Source organism: Lichenostomus cassidix, chromosome 2 (genome assembly GCF_008360975.1).
Source record: "Lichenostomus cassidix isolate B80296 chromosome 2, HeHo_3.0, whole genome shotgun sequence".
Lineage (NCBI taxonomy): Eukaryota > Metazoa > Chordata > Aves > Passeriformes > Meliphagidae > Lichenostomus > Lichenostomus cassidix.
Genome location: NC_139482.1, coordinates 4,798,193 through 4,820,510, shown reverse-complemented (window position 1 = coordinate 4,820,510; position 22,318 = coordinate 4,798,193). Strand labels below are relative to the sequence as shown.

At 36.0% G+C, this 22,318-nt stretch overlaps 1 protein-coding gene across 1 annotated transcript in view; it reads right to left on the bottom strand.

The window, feature by feature from the left end:
- Nucleotides 1–4,525: 4,525 nt before the first annotated feature.
- The window catches only part of LOC146440751 (sodium channel protein type 5 subunit alpha-like), a 37,836-nt gene continuing 20,043 nt past the window's right edge, over nt 4,526–22,318 (bottom strand). The window contains exons 15-28 of the mRNA XM_085049935.1: nt 22,124–22,276; nt 21,389–21,742; nt 20,198–20,650; nt 18,829–18,948; nt 18,303–18,417; nt 17,506–17,660; nt 15,597–15,770; nt 14,000–14,137; nt 12,884–13,138; nt 11,935–11,988; nt 10,861–11,002; nt 8,843–8,943; nt 7,790–8,054; nt 4,526–6,464 (exon numbers count right to left, since the gene is read on the bottom strand). Of these exons, the coding sequence (XP_084906061.1) occupies nt 5,317–6,464; nt 7,790–8,054; nt 8,843–8,943; nt 10,861–11,002; nt 11,935–11,988; nt 12,884–13,138; nt 14,000–14,137; nt 15,597–15,770; nt 17,506–17,660; nt 18,303–18,417; nt 18,829–18,948; nt 20,198–20,650; nt 21,389–21,742; nt 22,124–22,276 (3,627 nt within the window). The 3' untranslated portion in view covers nt 4,526–5,316. The remainder of the gene's footprint in view (nt 6,465–7,789; nt 8,055–8,842; nt 8,944–10,860; nt 11,003–11,934; nt 11,989–12,883; nt 13,139–13,999; nt 14,138–15,596; nt 15,771–17,505; nt 17,661–18,302; nt 18,418–18,828; nt 18,949–20,197; nt 20,651–21,388; nt 21,743–22,123; nt 22,277–22,318) is intronic.

Genomic DNA, 22,318 nt, shown 5'->3' with positions numbered 1-22,318 from the left:
ATTTTTCTCTGTGTGCTTTAATCACCTAATAAGTAGTAGAGTGAACCTTGCTAATGAACTTCATCATGCTTTCACTTTCATATTGAACCCATTTTTACCAGTGATTCTTTGAGCAACCTAGAACACTCATTTGTGACAAAATCACAACACAAATATAAATTTACACTTAGCAAAATACAGCAACACAAGATTTCCATCACAATACCTGTCTGAGCTCCATTGCCCTCTCGGTGGATTCCCAGGTGTATTAGAAAGTGCAGCTTGCACTGATTTTACCCAACCTTGTACCTTAATACTCTCTTTCCTATCTGGATTTTCTGGGGGTCTGACACCTGAATTATTGGCTTTTTTTAAAGGGGTGAGCCCCCCACTCAGGCAAGTAGGAGACATTAATTGCTACCCATCATATTTGATATTCTGGCAGCCATGGAATCATCTGTCTTGTGCAGAGCTGGCAGACAAAGCAATTTATAGGAGGAAGCTGAAGATAAGTGCAATGGACATAATGGACATAAGCATAAGTGTTTTATTGAATGGGGTGTCAGAGAGCCTGATAAATGAGTGATGGGCAAGTGATGATGAGTGATGTTTAGGAAGGAAATGTCATTCTCCTAAGATGCTGTGGTGGAGTCCTGTTGCTGCTGTTTTTATTAAAACTTACTGTTCTCTCACTGAAAGGGGGAGAAATTTTCTGTACACTCTGTTCAGGATGGGGTGGGGAAGAAAGAGCTGGAAATATTTTGGTGACTTTCTGTGCACAGATGTTGGAGAACCTGCCTTCTCATGGAAACACAGATTTCTGGCTGCAGCAGTTACAGGCTTCAATGGTAGCTGCAGCAAACAACACACAAAGTGAAGAACACAAAGATGAGGTTTGATTTGCCTCATCATGTCTGTGTCATTGCTTCAGCCACAGGCAGAAAAAATATATAATAGAAGTAAGGGCATGAAATCTTTGCTGAAAAATTCTGCAGAGAATGCTGAGACTTTTAGCATTATTAAAATACCACTTTCAGTTCTGTTGTCTTCATTTCAAGAAAGGTGTGACTATATAAAAGAAAACTCACAAAAGAGCTGATCTTTCTAGTGACCACTTTAAATTATCCCTGGGGACGAATTCCAAGCAATGTTTGGGTAGCAAGGTATGGTGGCTGCTGTCTGAAGTCTAACCTATGCATCTCTAACTTTGGAATGCTCCTGCATACACCCAACTTTCCTGGAACCTGGAAAGGAAACTTCAATTGCTCTCAGTCTGCCCAGAACTCGAACAGCTCTGCATTAAGGTAATGAATATTACCAAGGTCAGCTTGGCCTGTCTTACCTTAACTCCATGGAACCATGAAGCAAATATCTGCAACAGATTTGCCCAAACAGCTATATTTTCCTGAGAAATTGCCAAAACATCTCTATTGCTCTTTCAAAAGTCTCTGAAGATCGATAAAACCACTTACAAAGTTGATGCCTTCACATATTTTCCCTGGAATTGGCAGAGCAAAGAGTGCCACCATATTCAGCTCTGACACTGCTCAGCACCTTTATCCAAATATTTCTAATGGATGAGGGTGCTGAAGAAACTTGCAGAAAGAAATCTGGCATGATGTTGTAGAAGTCACAGAGGTCATCATTTGGTTCCCAGGGGGGGCACAGGTCAGAAATCTCTTTTTAATTTACCCTAGACTAGAGACTAGAAGTGCATGTCCAAAATAGTAAAAAATTATAGGCTCAGACTTCCAGATTGTTGATTAAAATGTCTGTTTAGCCATAATATTTAAGTTTGGAAAGCATTGCTGTCAGATTTGCTTTTAGCTGGTGGTAGTTAACAAAAGTATTTAAACACAGTTCCTCCATCTTTGAAATTTCTATCATAAATATTAAATAATTTGTTCTACTTGGTTCCAACAAAACAGATCTCTTCATCACTTCTAGCCTAATCCTGACATTTGCCCAAAGCTGCTCCAGTTGTTGGGTGTGCTCCTCTTGTGGGAACATTCAGTCTAAACATGAGTTTGAAAAGCACATTTTGGGATGTCTTCCTGCACCACCTAAGTTGTGAGGGTTCCCACATTGAGAGAGAATGTTTAGCTCACTGATGGCTTTGGAAGTGACACTGCAAGTGACAGACTTGTCCAGCACAATAACCACTGGTAGGTTCAGGGATGACATGATGGGATTCTCTTTCTGGTACATATCATAGAATCACAGAATGGTTTGGGTTGGAAGGAACCTTAAAGATCATCCAGTTCCCAAACCCCTGCCATGGGCAGGGAACCTTCCTCTAGAGGTTATTTCTTTTCAAATGACATAACTACTTGAGTCATGTCATTTGGGAGTCTCTTGAGTCCTGGGGAAACACTGGATATGGAAACATTGCAAGGGGAGCAGTAACTGAGGAGCTCCAGAAAGTAAAATGACAATTTCCAGACCTCCTTTGTGGAGCTTGCCCTGAGGGATACAGTGCTGCTACAAAAATAGGAAAAGACTCTTACTTTCCAGGGGTTTGTTTCATTCTGTTTCTACACAAGAACAGTGACACATGGAAATGTAAAACAGAGGTTTGCAAGGAGGAAATGTTAGTGTATACTCTAGTGCTGGTGCTCAGAAATTCCCTGGGAGCTCTACATTCACAGTGTTACCTCACTGGAGGGATCCAATATTCCTTTGTTTTTGCTGTTTTCTGATTTAACTATCAAACTTCACAAACAGAAAGGAATATTCATCCACTGTGTTCCAAGTATGCATGAGTTTCTCATGAAGTTCACATAAATCCAGGCAGTTTTGCCTGGAGGAATTCACAGTTCCAGATTAACAGAATTGTCAAAAGCTTCCACCTGTTCACTGCTCTAACTCATCACCATTGACAGACTTCTTAAAGAAGTTCCACATTGCCTCAGCTGCTGAATTGGCTTTTGGACAATTCCAGCAGGAAGAAGCTGCAACAGCTGGAGATCACAATTCTTCTAACCCTGCAATAGCATTCCAAGGCAATTTTAATGCTTAAGCAATACTAAAGAATTGGTCAGACTTTTAAATTAGCCCCGTGGTGAATTGAGATGGTTTTTTATGTTGCTGAGGTAACATAATCACTAAGGATGTGTTCATGTCAGGTGTGATTTTGTCCAAAATTACTGCCCCTGCAATGGAAATGAAGTGTTTATCTTTGAAGTATTTCTAGTTATGGTCGAAGGCAGAGAATCTGGTGTTGCATTCAATCAAATATTTTTAATTGCAAAGATCAGACTGATTAATACTTTAAATTCTCTTATATGACTTTTCCAGTGTTTCATTCTTTTCCAATATGCAGGATCAAAGCAGTCTTATCTATTCTCTAAGAAACATTTCCTTTTACAGTGCTATAGAGAAATGCTTGAAACTACCCCTCTGGAAAGTCCAAGCACACAGGAGAACAATTTTATTTTTTTTCACAACCATTTAAGGTCTATCAAAAACCAGAACAGTCAGCAAACAAGCACTTATTGAGAACTGTGGCTAACTTGAAAGCCCGGGATAGAGAGAGTTGTGACACTTTTTTCTAGGCAATTTACAATTAATTTAGTACCTCTGTGCTGAAGTGTGTGTTTTACCTTTTTCAGTCGACTGGCCACATCCTAAACCGCAGTAAATGCTGCCATCTAATGGAGCCTGACTGTTAACAAAAGCTGCTGGCTCGTTCCAGAGCTCATTCCAGAGCTCATTCCAGCTCACACCCAACAAAATTCATATTTTCACCTGACAAGCACCACTCTGCATGAAACAATCCAAGCTGGACAGGAGTCAGACCCACCCACTATCTGTGTCCCACTGCCCAGTGTTGCTGACCCCTGAGCTCTCCTGACAACTCTGCATTCACTCTTCAACAATCTCCTCTGAACAGAAGCTGGCTCTGGAAGTAATCATAGAATGATTAAGATTGGAAAAGGACCCTCAAGATCATCGAATCCAACCTGTGAACACCACCATGACCACTAAACCATGGCACCAAGTGCCATGTCCACTCGGTTTTTGAACACTTTCAGGCATGGGGATCCCCCACTTCCCTGGGGAGCCTCTTCCAATGCTTAACCATAATAAATCTAGTTAAAAATATGCTGTATATGAGCTCTGTAACTGTTAGCTTTCCTGTGCCTTTATCTGTCCTGAAAATAGCTTAGTTTTGACTATATCTGTCATATTCTAATAGTCTTTAATAAGGTAAATGACAGTAAAAATTCATTATCTTATTGTTCTTGCTATTCTTGGCCTAAAGAGGCTAAATTTTTTCTGACTCCCTGTGAAAAGCAAAATATTTTCATTTTTCTTGTGCTACTTTAGGAAAACTGTATTACTTTTGTTCTATCCCTCTAATAACAGATTATGTCTTGTAATAAATGAAATTGAAGATACTTCTTGCAAAACAGAAAAATACGTGTTAAGCATCAGAAGTCTTTATTGCAGAATCTCAACCAGTCATGTTTCAAACTGGAAAAAAAAATCTGTAAAATATTCATACACATTGTTTATACTTTTTTTTTTTCTGAGAATCAATGAAGTAAATGCTTCCTCTAACTTTAATAAATGTTTTCTTATAAGATACACCATGAACTTCTTTTCAGATTTACTAAGTAGTGCTTTCTAGGGCTGAAGTATAATGATGGAATTTTATGTACAACTATTCTTTTCTGGAAACAATACCTCTTGCATAATATCCTTTGATTTTGGTAACTATGATTACAACAATTTTCATACACTGAATGATACAAACAACAAATAATGTACAACTTTCAAGCACAGGCAACTGGGGGTGATCTGTTAAATCTCTAGGTGTTTATGTAAAGACACCTCAAAAAGTGTTAAGCATAAACAAATCCATTCAAAGACATTAGGAGGAGGATGGTCCCAAAACCACCAAAACTAGAGGCCTATTATACTCAAGTGTCTTGAGTGAGCTCTTTTACAGAAGAGCAGTAATTACTTAATTTTGCTACAAGAAAGTCTGGTTTGAAAAATTATTTCTCCCTAGAGAGATATAGATTATTCTATATTCTTCTGTAAACACAAGAACTAATATAAAAATGACAGGGGAAAAAATTAACTCACCTAAATTAACTCCAGTAGCTGATGAAAAAAATCCTATGATTTGATTTTCCTCTAATATTTATGACACATTTGTTCAAATCTTAATTGCTTTAAGGAGCATTTGCAAATCTGAACAATTACAACAACTGAAGGCTGCCATCATTATACTAAATTTAGAGTATTATGCTCTGGGATCAAAATATTGTCTCCATCTGAAAATAAGTGACATTGGTTTAATGGGCAATGCTGCAGCCTGGGGCAGCCTCATGTGTCAAGCTTATTGCTGTCTGTGTCAGCAAAGCCATCACAAAATAAAGGGAGGGATATGGACGAAGCAGGACGCAATTTAACCACCTTCCTGCCATTATTTGCATTCAGCAGGGATTCAAGAAGACTTTCCTTGCCCTGTGTTTCTCGTTCACAGACAGCACTGTTGTGTCTACAACGGTGAAAGAAAGATACATCCTCAAGAGAACGTTGTCTCAAATACCTCCTGAAGGCCCTCTGAATGACAAGAGCTGAAACTTCCTCTTGTTTTCTCTTAAGGGTAGAAGAAATCGGCATGTAGCAACTTTTAGGCGGATTGGCAGCTGTAATCTTTTCTTCCATGTGTAATTCAAGACTATCCAAATCTCCAGATTCTCCCAAGACCCTTTTAGTGAAAGCCAGCAAGATATCCAAGCAGTGGATCTTATCTCCACTAACTATAGGGATGTCCATGGATATGAGTTGGATTTTATTAGGCTTTGGGATGCGCAAGGGTTCTGCAAGTGTGTCTGCAAAGTCTGAAAGAGCAGAGTAATCTATGAACTGTGTTGCCAGAGGATCAAATTTTCCCCATGTCTCATAAAACATATCAAAGTCATCCTCACAAAGAGGATCTGTGCTTTCCTCAGTGGCAACGCTGAAGTTCTCTAAAATGACAGCTATGTACATATTTACAACAATGAGGAATGATATAACGACATAGCTTACAAAATATAAAATACCAAAGCCCCTGTTTGCACAGTTATTTTTCTCTGTCCCTGTCACATTTACGTTAGGAGCACATGTGTCAGATTCTTTTAACAGAGGGGCCAGAAGCCCATCCCAGCCAGCTGAGGTTGTAATTTGGAAGAGGCACAGAATGCTACCACAAAAGGTTTGAAAGTTGAAAATGTTATCAATCCCCCCTTCCCAGCGGAGACAGGCAAAGTTTGCCATGCCCACGATGGCATAAATGAACATAATCAGGAAAAGCAAGAGGCCAATGTTGACCAGGGCAGGAAGAGACATCAGCAATGCAAAAAGAAGAGTTCGAATTCCTCTGGCTTTGCGAATTATTCTCAGGATTCGACCAATCCGTGCCAAACGGAGAGTTCTCAAAACTGTAGGGGAGAAGAAACGTCGAAAGACTTCAGAAACTCCAAGACCTTTGAAAGGAAAAAGAAAACAAAATGTTGTCAGGTCAAGTTTTGTCAAATTAATGTCACTTTCGTTATATTCTGTGCTTTAGGTGTTGAAAGTAACACTGATTGTATTACGCTGCTCTCAACAAAAACATCAGTTCTGAAATTGCTTAGGAAAAAGCTTGGGTAAAGAAAGAAAAACTGTAATATCTTCCAATTTAAAAAGGTATCAAGATTTTTGCATAGTTTGGAAGCTGCGTTCTCCCAAATTTCTCTAATTCGGGGGGTGAATTTAGGCATTCATTGCCCAAGTACATAAAGAATCCTTTTAAATCCATCCAGCTGCTGTGCTGGAAGCTCTGGGGTTGTCCTTGAGCTGCTGTCTGAGCGCTGCTTCCTCTGCAGGCCTAAGCCACATGCCAAATGTGAGACTTTGACTAATGCTTGGTACTTGAATGAGATCAGAGAACAAGAAGAAAATAAAGGGAAATTGTCTCTTAGCATTTATCCCCCATAACACCTCATTCTGTGACCCTGCAATCACAATAATGAAACAGCAGCAATGCAAATGATTGCAAACAGAAGAGTTGAGAAGTCATAATTTTTCTGGGTGGCAAAGGGCTGCTGTGCTTAGGCATGAAGCAGAGAACTCAGAGCAGGTTTTCTTTCCCATCCTGTATTATAAATGACTTGAGCCTGTGTAGGAAGAACAGACAAAATAAACTGTACAAGGAACTGTAGCTATATATGACCCTTTGTAGAGGAAATTATAATTATCTAGTCTTATTTGAAGAGTCAAAAAAACCCAAGCCAGTTTTGATAATTTTTGTAGTCACAAATAAGGGTCCAGATTTAGAATGGTGCTGAGCAACCAAATTTTCCTCAGCTTTCTGAATCAGCAATTGGTCTCTGTCTTCTTAAGAGGAAGCTCTAGAAAATTAAATTAATATTTCCCATTTTTGATACAAATGCATTTTTTAACCTGAATTTACTACTACTGTGAAAACAACAGCTAACACAATAACATACAAATGGAAAGCATAAAAAGTTAGAAAACAGTTTAAGTACAGTAACTTAGAAAAGATGAATTGAATTCCTATTCTGTTAATTCCTCAATAAAAATCATACTTTAAAAAAAAATTGAAAACTCCATTTACCTTTTAGTAATTTGCAAAAATATAAGGGAAAACAAAAATGTATCCTTTTAGAAGGAATCACTTAGCAGATGGTTGGAAAAAGCACGATGGATCTGGAATTTGTCTATCAAATACATGTAGGTGGTTACTTCATACTGGAATGTGGTTTAATATTGGTAAGACACATCACTAGATCTAATGATTGATACTTACTCACTATTGAAAGGACCACAACACTGAAATCAAACACATTCCAGCCACTTCCAAAGTAGTACTGCCTTAAGGCCAGTATTTTTATGACACATTCTGCAGTAAATACAGCCACAAAAAAATAGTTGATTTTATTAAGAACATCCTTGGTGCCATTCTGGTTGTTTTCTGCCATCATAACGATCATATTTAGACAGATGAAAATCACAATGGTGATGTCAAATGCCTTGTGTGATACGATGTCAAACAGCAATCCCAGGAAGGCATTCTGTGGAGAGAAGGAGAGCTGCTTAATGCCACGTCTAAAATCCAGCCTGCATTCAAACATTAATCAGTAATTTGTGCTTAGGAAAAGAATTTCAGATAACATTAATTTAACAACAAGCTGCTAGAAGTATTTTTAGGTTATTTCTTTAGACCTTCAAAGAAAACACAGTATTTGGCTATGTAGTTTCAGGCATTGTGCAAGCATATTGGCTTAGAAAAAAATATATAGCAGGAAAATACTCAGAGTACATTGTGATTGCTCTTTTAATAGAAATACTTATTGAAGAAGATATTTTAAGATAAGCAATTCTAATTAAAATGTCATAAGCAGGAAAAACTCTGAGTAGTTACCATACGAAGCCAGGTCTGGAATTAAATTTAAGAAACTCTAAGAAATAAAGAATAAGATTATTTAAAAGCAAATAACAGCCACGGGGCATGTACTGCTCTCTATTCATTCTCACCTGCAATAATCCAATCTCACTGCAGAAGCAACATCAGGCAACTTAAATAACCAACATCACCTTATGAATATCAAATACTTAATAGGAACTGGTTTTAAAAGTTTGTTCATTTGAATAGCTGATAAATAGATTGTAAATTTCCTTAATTAATACCCACAAAGAAGATGTGTTAGATGGAATTTTTAAACAAAGAGAGTGAAATCCAAATACTATATTGAATGAAGAAGGTGAGGGCACTAATGCAAAGTTAATTTCCTGATGCCTGAGTTTAAATATGGTCACCATCTTTATATCTTCTGTCATGTTCTACTCAAGGTGGTCTCACCGATGGTCTTGGGATAGGTTTTTGGGGTTTCTTGGATCCAAGTTTTTTTAGGGCATTATAGTACTTTCTCTGTTCCTCAGTCAAAAATAGATCTTTTCCACCTAAGTAAAGAGAAAGAATAATGTTGTTCAGCTGAAGTCAACTAAATAAATGCATTAAAAATTATGTAAGAAAGAGTAAGCTACAGCTGTCCTAAATGGGACCTAAGAGAGCACAGAGACCAAATATGTCTTCATCATCTCTCCTTTTCCCCTTGATCTTTCATCTGATCCAGGCTTGATCATGAAAGTCAAGTCTAGGCAGTGTTCCCAAATCAGCTCCCTCAAGTGTGAGAGCCTTTCTGAAGTTTTACAAATCTACTTCATATTTTCAAAATTACATAAAATTCATCAAGAAGTAAAACACTATATTTTTGGGAAAGGTAGAAGCAGTCCATTGCTGGACTAGAAGGTAAATGGATGATGAGTAAGCATTTTGGGACCAAGTTTTACAGGAGTTCCAGGAAATAAATTTCTTATTACTATTCACACCACCTGTATTACTGAGCAATGACTTTAAACCCAGTATTCAGAAGACATTCATCATAAAAACATTGAGTGATCAGCATTTTGTACAACAAACACATTATGTTCAGCAGGGCATTTGCAATTTGGATCACTCCAGCAAGACCTCTGAAAATTCCACTTAACTTTACTACATAGAATCTCAGTGGAAATCCCAAAGAAGAAGAAAACAAATGAAAGAGAAAAATGAAAAAGAAAAAAATGTCAAGTGTAGCATGTACTAAGAAAAGAAGTGTTACATCCACATAAGCTACTTAACCTTTTTATTTATTGGGATAAAAAAATCTAGTGTTGTCATAACAGGAAATTCTAATACTGAACCTGGACTGTTATTCCTCAGTCCCTACAAATCTTTTCTCTGTTCAAATGCAGAGAGCAAAATTTCCTGTGGTTTTTTTTTTTTTTCCTCTTTCTCTACACAGGCAGTAATGCTTTGACACTTGGTGTATGAGTCAGTCTATGGAAATAATAAATGCTTCCTGTAGAGATCCTGTCTCCCAAATGGGAACCCTGAAATTGTAAACCTCCTGCTGGGGTCTGCTTTTGTGGCATTTTTTCAATGAGCATGATGCTTCTTTGTTGTAAGGCTTCCAAGTGGATCAATTGACACAATTTCCCCTGATATTCTGGATACTTTAAGCCCTTAAATGAGTCAGGGCAGAACTCAGTTGATAAATAAGCTTGGCAGAAGGAAGGTGAAATATTCCAGGGAGGGATGACTGTTGCTTTTCTTTGCTGCATTTTCCATTCTAAGATTTTGCCTTCCATTTTTTACTGAATAACAAGAACAGGGAATATAACTAGTATGAGGAGAAAAGTGGAAGCAATCAGTGCTTCCTGAGCTCTAAGCAGCCTTTAAATTTCCACACAACCTCTTCCTGGGGTCATGGCTTGGATCTCAATGCAGAATTTTTTCAAAACCTAGTTAATTGACCTGTAGGTTTATTTTATAAGTGAAAGGCTTTTTAAAGTGTAGCTAGTTTTGGAAAAGGTCTGATTGATAAGACCTTTTCAATGTTCTTTACCAGGAAAGCAGGGGTTACTCCTTCTATGAATGTTTCTTGATTACCTTGTTCACATTTGTGAGGTGTTTACTGGCAGCAAAAAGGGTCATTCTGTTCCCCAAAACAAATCTTCAAAGCCCAAGAAACGAATTCTACTCTCCTGTAGCAAGTCTATGTAACTTTTTTTGACTTCTCATTTCCAAAGCTACCCACTCCTTCTTCCTCCTTCTCTACTTAGAACAGATTAAGGACTTAGCAGTAAAATAGAATTTACAGGTAAAAGTCTTGAGGAAAAGGGGAACCTTGTTTTCAAAACTTGGCTTGAAATGTTATTATTTTAAATTTATCTAGTCAAATAGTTATTTCAAAATGGTAGAAATCTAGGTGTCAAACCAGCATTCATTTAATCAAATTTGGATTACAGGAGACTCTGGGTTAGTTTATGAAGTACTTATCTTTTTCCTTTGCTGGTTAAAATTGCTGATAACCACTCCAATGAAAAGGTTCAGCATGAAGAAAGATCCAAAAATAATGAAAACCACAAAGTACACATACATGGATAAGCGTGCTTCAAACTTTGGCTGTTGATCAATCTGTTTTTGAAAAAAAAAAAAGCAAACCAGAAAAACAATATTGGTAAAAATGAGATAATCACAGCTTTATAATTTCCAAATGATTATAGGAGATCCTTTTATTGTCATGAGGGATAAATTATTTCCACACGTTTAAACCTTTATCTAGATGTGCAAGTAGAGCAACTGTCTTGTTCTGTCTTGTTACTGCTTGTAAACACAGTCACAAATAAAGTCAAATCCTGTCCTAGCAAAATTTTAAGTAATAAATACATAGTTCCAATCAGAAGGGATCCTGTGAATGCCCTGATTAGAAAAACACCTCAGACTAAACCTAATGGGGAACTTCATCCTTTGGAATGCTATCCCAGGCAAGAAGCAGTTTTAAACCAGCCCTCCAAGGAGCAATATTGTTAATTAGCAGCTATTTAACTACAGTCAAGAGTATGGTGATCAAATGAGTGAGAAAAAATGCGAATTCAACTAAACATAGAAAAGTCAAAACACACTGTACTAGTATGAGAGTGAGAACTAGCACATGCAAATGGGGAAGAAACAGTGAGGATGCCAAACATAGGGAAAAAAACACCCTGAAATAACTGCTAAAACTGCAGGCTGTTTCAATTCTATTGCACATGTTTTGAAAAGAAGAAAATTTGCTTCAGAGGCAAAGTCCCTCCAAGACCTTTCTTATTAGGTTTCCAAATCAAGCTTGTAAAAAATGTTATGTTATCTTGCCCTCTTTTTGTGTGGTGTCACTCTATTGTGACCAGTTTCTTTTACCTAAGTTTCAGGTATTTGGTACTCCAAGAATTATTGTTTCACTCTGTAGTTTGATGCACTCATCCACTTGTATTTCTGACTTGATATTGCAAAGCTGAAAAATTAACTGTAAGGAGAGAAAGGGGAAGAAAGAAAGGGAAAAGAATGAAAATTTCATTTTAGTGACATACCTCACGTGAATCCACTGCTGCATACATTATATCCATCCAACCTTTAAAAGTTGCCTGGAAAAAAATGCATTTAGTTTATTATCACTAAGAAAAAAAGAATCAGCTGTAGCAAATATAAATGTGTTAATTGTTGTGGAAAAAATAAGCAGTAGGGTATAAAAAATATGCACCAATGTTAAAGATCTGCTTGGAAGTACGATTCATTGAAGTTTAGTAAAGAGAAAAAAAACACCTCTTGAAAAGGAAACAGAAAAAAAAGGTCATAATTCATATCAAATGTGTTTTAATGTTAACTCTTGTTAAATCAAAGCATTTGCATAAAAAAATAAAAGCTTCAGCTTAACTAGCAAATATAACCTAAAAGAATAAAAACAATTTTTAAGAAAATAGCAGACAATTCCATCCTGCAATTTTTATCAATCATAGAATACTTGGGAGGATTCAAAGCAAAGAACTTAATCTAGAAAAAATACAGGAATAACAGACTCTTTATAAAAAATGCCTTTCTCTCCTTTGTTGTGATATCAGGGAGCTCAATAAATTAGCATCCCAACACTTCATGGCTTTTACAACAAAAGAAAACATAGAATTATAAATAAATTGGTCCATGAGTTTTCTTTCTTGCCCACTCTGAACCAGAGAAAACAAGAATAATTTTAAATTCAGTAACACACAGACAATTCCAGGCTCAGTTTTTTAATCAATTTTTTTTTAAATTGAAATTTAAAAGGAAACTGAAAAGCCATGAAACAGAGTTCTTGATTTTAACACAAGGCTGCATATGCTCAATGTTCTTTAGGAAGAACTGAGCAACCATAGATAAGAAAAATATATATGGAAGCTAAAAATCCCCAGTTTCAGTGAGATAAACAGAAGCACAGTGGTGTTCCTTGGCTGGGCTGCTCAACCTATTCCTTGAAGAAAACAAAAACGTTTTTATAGAACTTACCACTTGGAGAAGAGCCAAGTATCCCATGCCAACATTATCAAAATTTACAGCATTGTTTGTCCACGTCCCACCGTAGGACATGCAATCAGTTCTGTTATGGATGAATTCAATATTTCCTTTCTTGAGTACACATTTGGAAAACCTTTTGCCAAGCCATTTGACTCCTAGGACGTTGAAGAGGAGCCAAAAGACAACACAGACGAGCAGAACGTTGAAGATGGAGGGGATGGCTCCAAAGAGGGCATTGACAACAACCTGAACGAAATGGAGGAAAAGAATTATTTATTTGCATTCAACAGATCACTTTCCCCAGCAAGCCACTGATTTTTACTTCTTTATCTATTGAAAATTCTCCTCCGTATGAAAGCTAATAGATGACTAAGGTACAACCAGCCCTCAGCCCAAATTCCTGCTTGTCCTAAAGTGTAATTTTTTGGTATTTGTCTTGACTTTTTGAGGAAGTAAAACAGTGGGCAACCAGTATTATCCTGAGGCAATTTCTCAGACAATGAGAGAAAATTAAGGACAACTGTGGTCACTGTATTTATCATTGCATGAAGACTGATAAGCTACAAATTTCACAGTACAAATTTCTCCCTCGTATTACAATTTGTTCTCTGTAATAACTTTGTAAATAGCTTCCTATCTATTCACAAGTAATTAAAAATGGTTCCTGTTATTTTCAAGCACATTCATTTTTTTCCAAAGAATTTTCCAAGTATAGTGGATGAAATTTTTCCATGCCTAAAATAAACCAAACCAAAGAATGGGTTTCAGAAAAATACAAGTCTAAAAGAATTGTTGTTTAGCTTGTTCTGCACATTACACTGAAATCAGGAACATGGAAAAACATTCCAGTGTTCATATCATGATACATGATAATTGCTCCTCATAGAACATAATAATTTAATTTCTTTAATTTAGTTGTATTGATAAATCTCTATGAAATCTCTGTCTTAGGTATTATTTCAAAATAACAACCATAAGATGTAAGAAGGCAATTCTGAACCAACTTAATGCCACCAAGTCCCAAAACAGACACTCAAGTAGTAATTTTCACCAAAATTTCCAAAGCAGCAATTACAAAACATTCACCCAAAGCCCCAAAATCTTTACCTTTATCCCTTCAAATCTTGACAAAGCTCGCAGAGGCCTCAGTGCTCTAAAAGTCCTGAGAGATTTCAGGCTAGTCCCCGAGGAACAAGGTGATGTGTCTTCAGAAACAGAATTTCGTCCCCAGGAAACAAAGGACAGCTGTGTTCATTGAATTGGAACTGGGATTATTCAATGGTATACAAAAATTTATTTTATTTGTGTTAGTAGACAATTACAAACTGAATGGTACAGTATCTTTGACCAGTAAGCCAAATTAAGAAGATAGACATTTGAAGTTACTGCAATATAATTTTACTTCATTCTTTTCTAATATGTGAAAAAAATTAAATTCATTCTAATTTTAATTTTTTATTTTTATTTTCAAAAAAAGGTTCATGCAATTTTTTAATGCCAATTTAACAATCAGATTGGTAACTATGATACTTTCCTACACTACCAGACCAAAAAGGTTTATTCAAATGAAATACTAACATTTCTCACAGTTCTTCTCAAAGGTGCCTACATTAAATTTTTCATCATAACTTAGGACGGTGATATGGTAAAAAAATTATTTTAAAAAATATATCCAGTCTTCATTTTTAATTTTTTTAAGAGAGAAATTAAGGCATTAAAAAATAATTTCAACAGTTAGATTTTTTCACTGTTCATGATTTGTCCCTTCCTATTTGAATTCATTGTCTCATTGTTAAGCCATTTGTTATTTGCTATGCTTATTCTCTGTTTTGGACTGCTATTTACATTAGAAAACTGTAGCTGCTAAAGTCATGCTGTATGTTCTTTATAAACAGTCATAATACTACGTTTTTCTGTGGAAATTTCTTAATACTTCACAACTTTCAATGCTGATTATCCTGAGGCTATTACACAGCTACTCTGATATTGCCACAAGTGAGCTGTTTAGATGTCCTTATATTAAAATATTTAATTTCAGAACCATCCCAGTGTGACGCTGACAAGAAAAATGTTCCATTTTTATATGGCAAGATTATAATATTTAACATTTTCTAAATTCATGGTAAATATATATGTATTGAGCACTGCACTTATCTTACTATTGGTGATTCCAGCATTCCTCTTTAGGGCTGTGCAAAACAAAAGATACTTCCCTACCTTTAACTCCCAGGTAAATTATTATTGCAATAATACTTTTCAACTGTCTTTACCACCTAACTTTCTTCTCCTACAAGGCAACTCTTTTTCTGCTTCTAAATGCCAAAATCACAGAATCATATAATGGTTTGGGTTGGAAGGGACTTTTAAGATTATCTAGTTCAGAACTGTCAGTAGCTTCACATTTTCTATTGTTTTAGTTATTTTAGTTTTATCTCCCATCACTTACTGAACTCTCTCTAGTCTTTTCAGAGAGAGAGCCATCAGAGTCCTCAATGATAGCTCCTCCTAATAAAATTTTCTCAAGCAACTTCTTGATTGTTTCTGACCATTTCCATTTAGATTTGTCCTAAAGCTTCTTCGGATTGAAGGTTTTTCAGCTTTTGGAAACTGTCTTTTACACCTGTATGAATTCATAATCAGAATTTACATTTACTCTACATACAAAATATTAAAAATTAAAATTTATGATAAACTGAATACTTACACATACAATGATGAAGTCGAGCAAACACCAGGAATTTGTGAAATAACTGTGCAAACCATAAGCTACCCACTTCAAAAGCATCTCCGTAAAAAAGGTGTAGGTAAATATCTTATCAGCATAATCTAGGATAATTTTTACTTTTTTCCTCTTCTGCAGATGAATATCTTCAAATGCCTGGAATATCAGAATTCAGTTTTAAAACAGGTCAGTAGTTTTATGGATGATTATTTTTAAAATGCACAAGAATAAACAGTTTGGCTGATTACAACTATTTCATATTGAATTATAGCCAACCACCACTTAGTTTTATACTTAGAAGTAAAAAACTAAATTTTAAAATAAGTACAAAGTAATTTTCACATTGATTGAAAAATCACATACTTTCAGGTTTTTTATGTTCAACACTTCAGAAAATATTTGATGAGGGTCAATTGTGACTACAAATTTTTGGCTTCCCAAGGTAGTTGATAATTTTGAGGGTGTTGGTCTAAAATTCTTCACAAAAAAGCTTGACTTAAATTAATTAACTAGTATCTGTCAGACTCTGCCCTTCCAAATGAGTTATCTGGAGCCATCCTGCAGTGTTGTAATACAGATAAGGAAAACTTTGACAAACATCTTATGTGGAACTGTTCATTCCTGGAGTTGCATGTTTTTTCACCTAAAGCTTGACCTTGAGGTTTTAGGAAAATGTTTCATTGATTGCTATCATTCACATCAGTGTTTGTTTATGTTTAATGTATTTGCCTCTGTGCTAATTTAAGTTTTTTATATCGCCAATCTATTCCCAATTCCTTTAAACACCTCACTGAGCCTTTGGCAATGTCTGTATTTTTCCTTTCATCCACTTTTCCTGTGCTTTTCTGGGCATTCTTTCCAGGATCACCACCTCATTTAATTTCACTACAAGTCATGGACATGAGTGATGGTTTGGTATCCCTCCATTTTAGCTGGTTCAGAAAATTTCATATCAGAAAACTTTATAAACAAACAAAAAATGAACAAGTCCCTTTTTTTAAGAGGACAAGAGTATCTTACAACTGGGAATGTTCTTAACAACACAAAACATCTTTGCTGACAAGGAATTGTTATTGTTTTGTTATTTTGCTCCTGGGTACCAACTAACTTTTTGTCCAGTTTAGTTGGATCCTACAGTACATTAAAAAATAACTCAGTTTCTTTCCTTACTTCAGTTTGGTTTCCCTTGAACACACAGTAACCCTCACTGGAATCCCAGGGAGTTCCCTTGGAGATTTTGTCAGGGGAATTTTAAAGCAGACAGTTCAAATCTATGGTTCAGTGAACAACCTGAATGTAATGTACACAGAACTGACTTTATTGGGAAATTCTGACATCTATCACATAAATCACTTTCAGACTATCTGGTTATGATCCTTCTCCACTATATAACATTTTATTTGACAAATTATTTCCAGTATACAGTGAATATGCTTTCAAATAAAATAAATCTTCCCTTATTCTTCAGTGGAAATGGACATGATGAGAGCAGCAATGAAACATTACCTCCCCACCAGTTTACAGCCAACTTCACTGATAGATTCTGATCATAATATTTGGGTTATTTTGAATGTACATTTTTACTAAGCAGTTAGTTTGCTTTACAAATTTAGAAGTGTTATTTTTTTTTCCAAGCTTTCATTAGAATTTTCACTCCAGCTTTGTAATTAACACAAAAGTGTAAAGAACTATGTTCAATGAACAACTATTATTCCATATATTTAAATATCTTATCCAAGTGGGGGAAAGCATTATAACTTCTAAGGTATACATTTATTACAACTTTGTCTCTCCCTGGGGAGAGGCATTTCACAGTAGAAGAAATCAATGAAATACTATTCCTTCACTGACAACAATTAAATCAAAAGTGGAGAAATGAAATGAAATTTACCAGTGCTGCGCTGCTCAATACTATCATAAAAACCATAAAATATTCAAACCCGCTATGGTTAACAATTCTGTAGCAGGTTTTCCTAAAGTTCCACCAGGTTTTGCCTGCAGACTTAGTGGTATCCACTACACAACATGGGAAACACTTAACACAACCTGGAAAGAGAGAGAACAGCATAGTGGTTCAATTGAAAACATTGAAATATGGATCTAAATAGTGTAAGACATCTAAAAGGGCTTTTACAGACTATAGGAAGAATGTGCTGTTTTACCTAAGAGGAGATGCTGTGGTTGAAATGATCTGAAGCTAAAGAAAAGACAAAATTTGCATGCCAAAATAATCTCTTTTAATAAAGCAACACATACAGAGAAAAACTGACTTTTTGTGTCCTTCTGCAGAAAGACCTTGGGCACAGAAGAAGCCTTTACTTCTATCTAAAAGTGTGTTTATTTTCTGCTTTTTTTCTTTTTTTTTAAATAAATATTACCTTACTAGTAGGTCAGTAAATCACTATTTTTACTGATTATTTCACTTTATTGAATTGCAGAGACATTACAACTGGACTCTCTGTTCACTGCTCTGCACCAGAAACCATAAATAACCTTATTAATCTATAAAGGCAGCAGGATTGAACCATGAGAGTCAATGTTCAGGTGAGCAAAGGCAGACATCCTCCCTGGCATGAGCAGGCAAACAACTCCTGCTAATCTGGACATGTTCTTAATGGATATTTTTGAACAATGCTTCATTTGGCATTAGTGCAATACCTAAAAAAAAAAAAAAAAATAGATTCCTACTTTCTGCAAAGCAGTCCTTGGGCAGGTGTGAGTTTTTATTTTGGGAAAACATCTCCAGAAGAGCAACTGGATCCACAGTGCTGGCTTCAGAAAAGCTCCGAACAGAACGTAATTTCTGCACAGGAGAAGGAGAAAGAATGGAATTTATTTGTTTTTCATTAATAAGGTAATAAACCTAAAATAAATTAAAATGGACATCTCCTCTCCCCCCCCAAAAAGAAATCTGCAATGTATAAATTATCTTAATGTTGCTGAATTATAAAATAAGTTATAAATAATAGGACAGAAAAGCCAATTTTTACTCTTTGTTTCCATCCCTTTAATTTAACAAGCTTCTTGGTTTCTTTTAGTCATCTACAGTGGACTTGCAGGAGGGTAAATGTTTAGGAAAGATTATACAATGCTACAGAGAGAAAACTCTGATTTCTTCAGGCCAATCCCTTTTTAGACACACAAATCATGACTCAAAAGGCTTGAAGAGGAGAAGGCCCAGCATATTCCACAAAATTATAAAAGTCATAATTACCTCATTTTGCTCTTTCTTTGGGTGTGTTACTGCAAAAACATTTGTGGTTTCAGAAGCCCCAGAAATGGGATTGAAGCTGTTTGAATTCCGCCACTGTTCTCTGTGTCTCAATCTGTCTCCCTGCACGAAATAATGTAAAACAGTTGATTTTCCACATATTTTCTTCCTGACAGCCATTCTTAAAAGGAAAAATTATTTAACAGGATGTAAAACACACATAAAATTTAGAATCATATAATCACAAATTAGGGGGTTTGGGTTGGAAGGGACATTAAAGATCATGTCATTTCAACCCCTCAGCCATGGGCAGAGAGTCTTTCAATATAAAGTTTGTGTTTTTATAAATAAATAAATTATTTCCCTAAAATGTTTGTAAAAGAATGATGCTTCCAGTTATAGGCAGAAGATCTAAGTGATCTGAACCCACTCTTAGTCCTTTTGCCACTACAAATTCCAAGAAATATCAGATTCCACTGCAGGGAATTAATTTCTGTCATCAAATACTTCTGGGCAAGATATTTGAAACAACCCCAGATGATTCTAAGGTGATCAGCAATTTTTAATTTCTTTGAGAACTTGTCCAAAGATATTCCACTGATAATGCTTCCTAATATGACCAAAACCATAGAAAATGGAACCTAGCAGTCCACCTAGACACTGACCATGTGCTCATCTATCCAAAAAGAGATCCTTCCAACCCCAAAAATCCTGTGAGTCTGTGAAAAGTTTCTATAGCTCCTGTGCCATATTTGACAATCCCATGTGGATGTGACAGACACCTGAAATAACTCCAATATCCCTCAATGCCTCTGCACAGCTGTCATGGCAGTAAAAATGTCTCACCCATATGCAGAAAGACCTGAGCTTTATCCTGCCCAAGAACATAATCAAGAGATATAAAGGGGAGTCACAAGTATCATAGAGGTAAATAGGTGAATGAAAAAGAAATAAATTAAGAAATAATTTTTTTAATGTGCAGGTTTTATATGCATTCCCTTTGGATTCCACGCAACTGAGAAACATCATATAATCAGCACAGGAGGCCTGTCTTCCAAAAAATCCAGGTGTAAGGCAAAGGAGACAAAAAAAAAGAATGTCTGTCTTGATTGAACTCCATCTATCAATTTAGAGTAATAAATGGAAAAAAAACCATGCAAAAGCAGAGTTGTGGCTATCAATGAGGAGAACAATGAAAAAGTGGATATTCAACATCTCATTGAATCACTGATACTATTTGTTAGCCTTTGTACTAGAAGAACAAAGAAAGTAAAATTGCAGAAGTGACAGAAAGGATATTTACTGTTGAATCTTTCAGATTACATTTACAGATGAAAGTCACAATAATTTTTCGGGTATCAATATTTCTTACCTGCTTCCTGTATTCTACAGCTGTGTGTACAATGTGCCCACCATCACCTTCACTGGTGTAAGTCTCTGCTGCTGGAATGGGAACACAGGTACTGTTGCTGGTCAACATTTCTTCATATTTCCTCGCTAGTGAGGAACTCTCTTCCATCCGGTAACACTCCATGTCAAAGCAGCTGTTGTCTATATATTTTCTGACATCTGTCATGGCATAATTAGCAACCTCTATGCCTTTGCCAGAAACTTCTGCCAAAGTCTTCTTTTTGTCTCTTCTTCTGAGGCTTCCTCTCGTTCTTTTGCAGCAGTGACCCCAAATTCTGTCTTTCACAGCCTTCAGGCTCTTGCAAATCTGTGCAATGGCAATCTGATGTTTAGCCCCTTCTCCAGGCTCCTCTTGTCTCTCTGGGTCATCATGGTTGAATGAACTCAGCAGCAAAGCAATGAACAGGTTGAGCACCTTAAAATAATTAAAGTAAATTGGAGACACTACTGCTAACAGAAGACACATCAGAAATCTTCAAACTTGCTTTCCTAAACCACTTCAATGGAATTATTTACTATTATACTGGAATATTGTCACAGTATGATATAGCTACTTCTGGAAGGAATGGCAGGGGAAAAAAGGCAGGAAGCGAGTTTGGTTACATCAAATATATTTTCACATGCTCTGACGTCCATGATGTATGAGAAATAATGAGAAAAACAGCAGGCAAGGATGAATTTTAATTACACCACCATCAAAAAGGATCTGGTAGAGAACAACAAACCAGATGAAAAAGATTTTAGCTCCCAGTATATTTATATTAGATCTAGTATATGTGACACAAACCCAAAAATCTGGATATTGTAAACTTTTAATAACATAAGGACAAGTTGTTAAGCATTAAAAGCACTGAAGTTTGGTAATTCAGTCCCATCAACACAAAGGATGAAGACATCAGAGACCAAATTATCAGAAGCTCTGCACTTTTATACTCTGGGCAGAAGGAATAATTTTATTCTGCTTCTACTTTGTGTGAGAAAGAGAAAGACAGGGGAAAAGGGAAAAAAAGAAACAGAACAAAACTGCATGTCAAGTGACATCCAGGAAAGAGAATAAAGGGAATACTTTCCAAATGATAAAGTCTGCCTCCAAAAAAAAAAAAAAAGTAACTGCATGCATTCAGTAGGGACAGAAAATTGACTTGAAACTCACCACAAGGTTTCCTAGCACCAGGACAAGCAAGAAAATGGTGAGACATTTCCTTTCTCCAGCCACTTCCATACATTCCCACATAGTTTCAATCCATTCTCCACATAATATTCGGAATATAATCAGGATTGAGTGACTAAAATCCTTCATATGCCAGCGTAATTTGTCACTGGTGTTTATTTTACAATAGTTTTTCTCATAATCACTGCCCAAAAACTGCATTCCTACTACAGCAAAAATAAAAACAGTGATTGCCAAAACCAGAGTCAGGTTACTCAGTGCACCAAATGAGTTTAGAATTATTTTCATAAGAGTATTTAAGGCTGGCCAGGACTTTGCCAATTTGAAGATTCTGAGCTGTAAATAAAACACAAGAGGAAAAGTAAATGTCACAACCAGCCTGTATAGCAGAGCTCACATGAAAACCAGACCCTGTATTTACCATTATGTCTTTACTGCAATAATATAATTTTTCCCCAAAAAATGTCTTTGTGTTTTGATGCAAAAGTTCTGTGCTTAAGATCAGATGGTTAATATTACTGAATACAGAGAACTCTCAAAGGAAGCCTCCAAATTAATTTAATATTCACTCCAATTAAAACTTCATGTTGTCTTACTATTTACCAACAAGAAAACAGAATTAACAGATTAATTAGTAAAATAATGTGAGGGTATTTCACTGTAAACTTTCACAAATCTATCCAACACATGTACTTTTAAAACATAACAAATAATTACCAGCCTGAAAGGTGACAGATTTGTTCCAAAGCTCGCTAGGCCAATCAAAACAACCAAGCAATCAAAAACATTCCACTTTTCCTGAAAATAGTAGTAAGGATCCAGGGCAATGATTTTCAAGATCATTTCCACAGTAAAAACCAGGGTGAAGACCTGGAAACACAAAAACGAAATTCAGAAAAGAAGTCACTGAAA